This window comes from Wasmannia auropunctata, unplaced genomic scaffold, assembly GCF_000956235.1.
Source record: "Wasmannia auropunctata unplaced genomic scaffold, wasmannia.A_1.0 LD279161.1, whole genome shotgun sequence".
NCBI lineage: Eukaryota > Metazoa > Arthropoda > Insecta > Hymenoptera > Formicidae > Wasmannia > Wasmannia auropunctata.
In genome coordinates, this window is record NW_012083729.1 from 1 (window position 1) to 1902 (window position 1902).

General features: G+C 50.7%; 1 protein-coding gene across 1 annotated transcript; it reads right to left on the bottom strand.

The window, feature by feature from the left end:
- Positions 1-115: 115 nt before the first annotated feature.
- On the bottom strand, positions 116-1795 carry LOC105461746 (vacuolar protein sorting-associated protein 13C-like; the record flags this gene model as incomplete). The annotated part of the gene is made up of 3 exons (XM_011708257.1): positions 116-481; positions 656-1124; positions 1272-1795. Coding segments are annotated over 3 exons (1359 nt in total), but the record flags the coding sequence as incomplete, so codon positions are not given.
- Between the last annotated feature and the right edge of the window lie 107 nt (positions 1796-1902).

The window sequence follows — 1902 nt, forward strand, 5'->3', positions numbered from 1 at the left end:
GTGTGCTCTTCCGATCTTAATATCGATTAATTTACAGTAAATGACATATTATTTTATGTTACGTTATAATTTATAACGTTTAACTGTTTAAATTGCTAATTAAAATTCTCATTACCTGAAAGTTGACTATTTTCAAAGCGAATTTGTCGTAGCTGTGCTCCCTCAGGTACAGCATTACTTCCTCCTCGCTCTTGCCCATGCTAACCAGCTGCCTAACGCTAGCGCCAGCCGTGTCGCTCTTGCCCTTCTCCAGGGAATGCATCTTCAGACTGCCCAGATTCACGACGATCAGCGCCTTCGAGTCCTCGTAGAAGCCGCCGTGCGGTATGATGAGCTGCGACGCCTGCATATCCACTTGTATGTCCAACACCGAATGCTTCTCTATGGCGTACTCCAAGCCGAGCGCCGACATCTCCTTAAGGCCCTCAAACTGCTCCGCCGCGGCCATTTGCAGTTGGCTTAGCGTCGAAGAGTCTTGCACCTGGAAAACGTTCATTCACGTCAAAAAAAAAAAACGGCTCGCAAGAATAAAAAAATTATAATCAGATAAATTCGCGGAAAATTCTAATCTAGTTGATTCAGAAAAATTTTCTCATTTCAAAATTTTCCACGCAATCCAATCTCGAATTCTCGTGAATTTAAGAAGATGAAGTACCTTGAACATGTTGACCAGCTCTATGATGGTTTGCGCGTCGTAGATGATGTCGACGGAGCGGGACTTGACGATCACACGATCGCCGCACAGCCGGTCGAGTGGATTCTTCTCGTAGGAGACCGACAGCAGGGCGCTGTCGGAGCTGCCGCGTTCCGGATTGAAGAGCGAGGGCACGCGGCCGCGCTGCGTCGCGCCCAGCAGCTTCATGTCGCTGATAGAGGCGGTGACGAGGATCGCGTTCGCGGACGGCCGCGACTTGAAGCCCGCCCGCACGCCGTGCAGCTGCAGGTCCAGGATGCACGGGTGCTCCTTGTCCGTGTCCAGCAGAGAGATCTGCAGACCGTGCAGGAGGAAACGCGTGTCCATCATCTCGAACGTCTCCGGGAAATGCGCGGGCGCGCTGTTCTCCTGATAGTCGATCGCCCGGTAGAGCTTCTCCTTCTCCTGCGGCGTCATCGCCTCCTCGAATCTAAGCATCAATATTGTTAACACTACATTATTTTCGTTTGAAAATCAATTTTATAGAGTAGCTGAAGTGCTTAGGAACCTTTAAAGTATTCAAAACATCCTAAAACTATCTAAAAATTCGACTTATTTGAAGCGTTTGACAACAAACCGGCGCATGATGGCCGCGGCCGAGTTGAGATCCTTCGTCTCCTCGACCTGCGAGCTGTTCCACAGGAAACCGAACCAGCCACGCTGCGCCTTCAGGCTCTTCTCCCGCTCCGCCAGTCTCTCCACCTCCATCTCGATCTGCTGCCGGATTATGACCAGGTTGAAGATGTCCAGCTTCGTCTCGCAGTCCGTCAGTCGTTCGTTGATATCTTTCGCCAGCTTCCTCGCCGTCAGCTTCGTCTGATAGGCCTCGGCGTAGGCGCGGCAGGTGTCGCGGTGCAGCTTCATGTGGTCCCAGTTCCAGTTGCGACGGCACCGTCGCACGGTCTCCTCGAGGACGCAGGTGTACGCGAAGTGCCACCACTCCTTGTAGTGACCGCGATACGACGTCAAATTCGGCCGGTACTTCCGGTACGGCGCGGCCTTCCGCGCCTGATCCAAGCCCTCACCCAACCGCACCAGAGTCTGGTACTGACGCTTCGTTAAGCCAATCCGTAATTTCTGCATCTCCAGGTCCAGCCACACCTGCAAAAAGAAAACGCAACACATAAAATGATTCAATTTACAATAATAAGTTAAACCAGATCGCTAGTAAACACTGAGAGCAAGATATTTTATTAAATTTATAATAA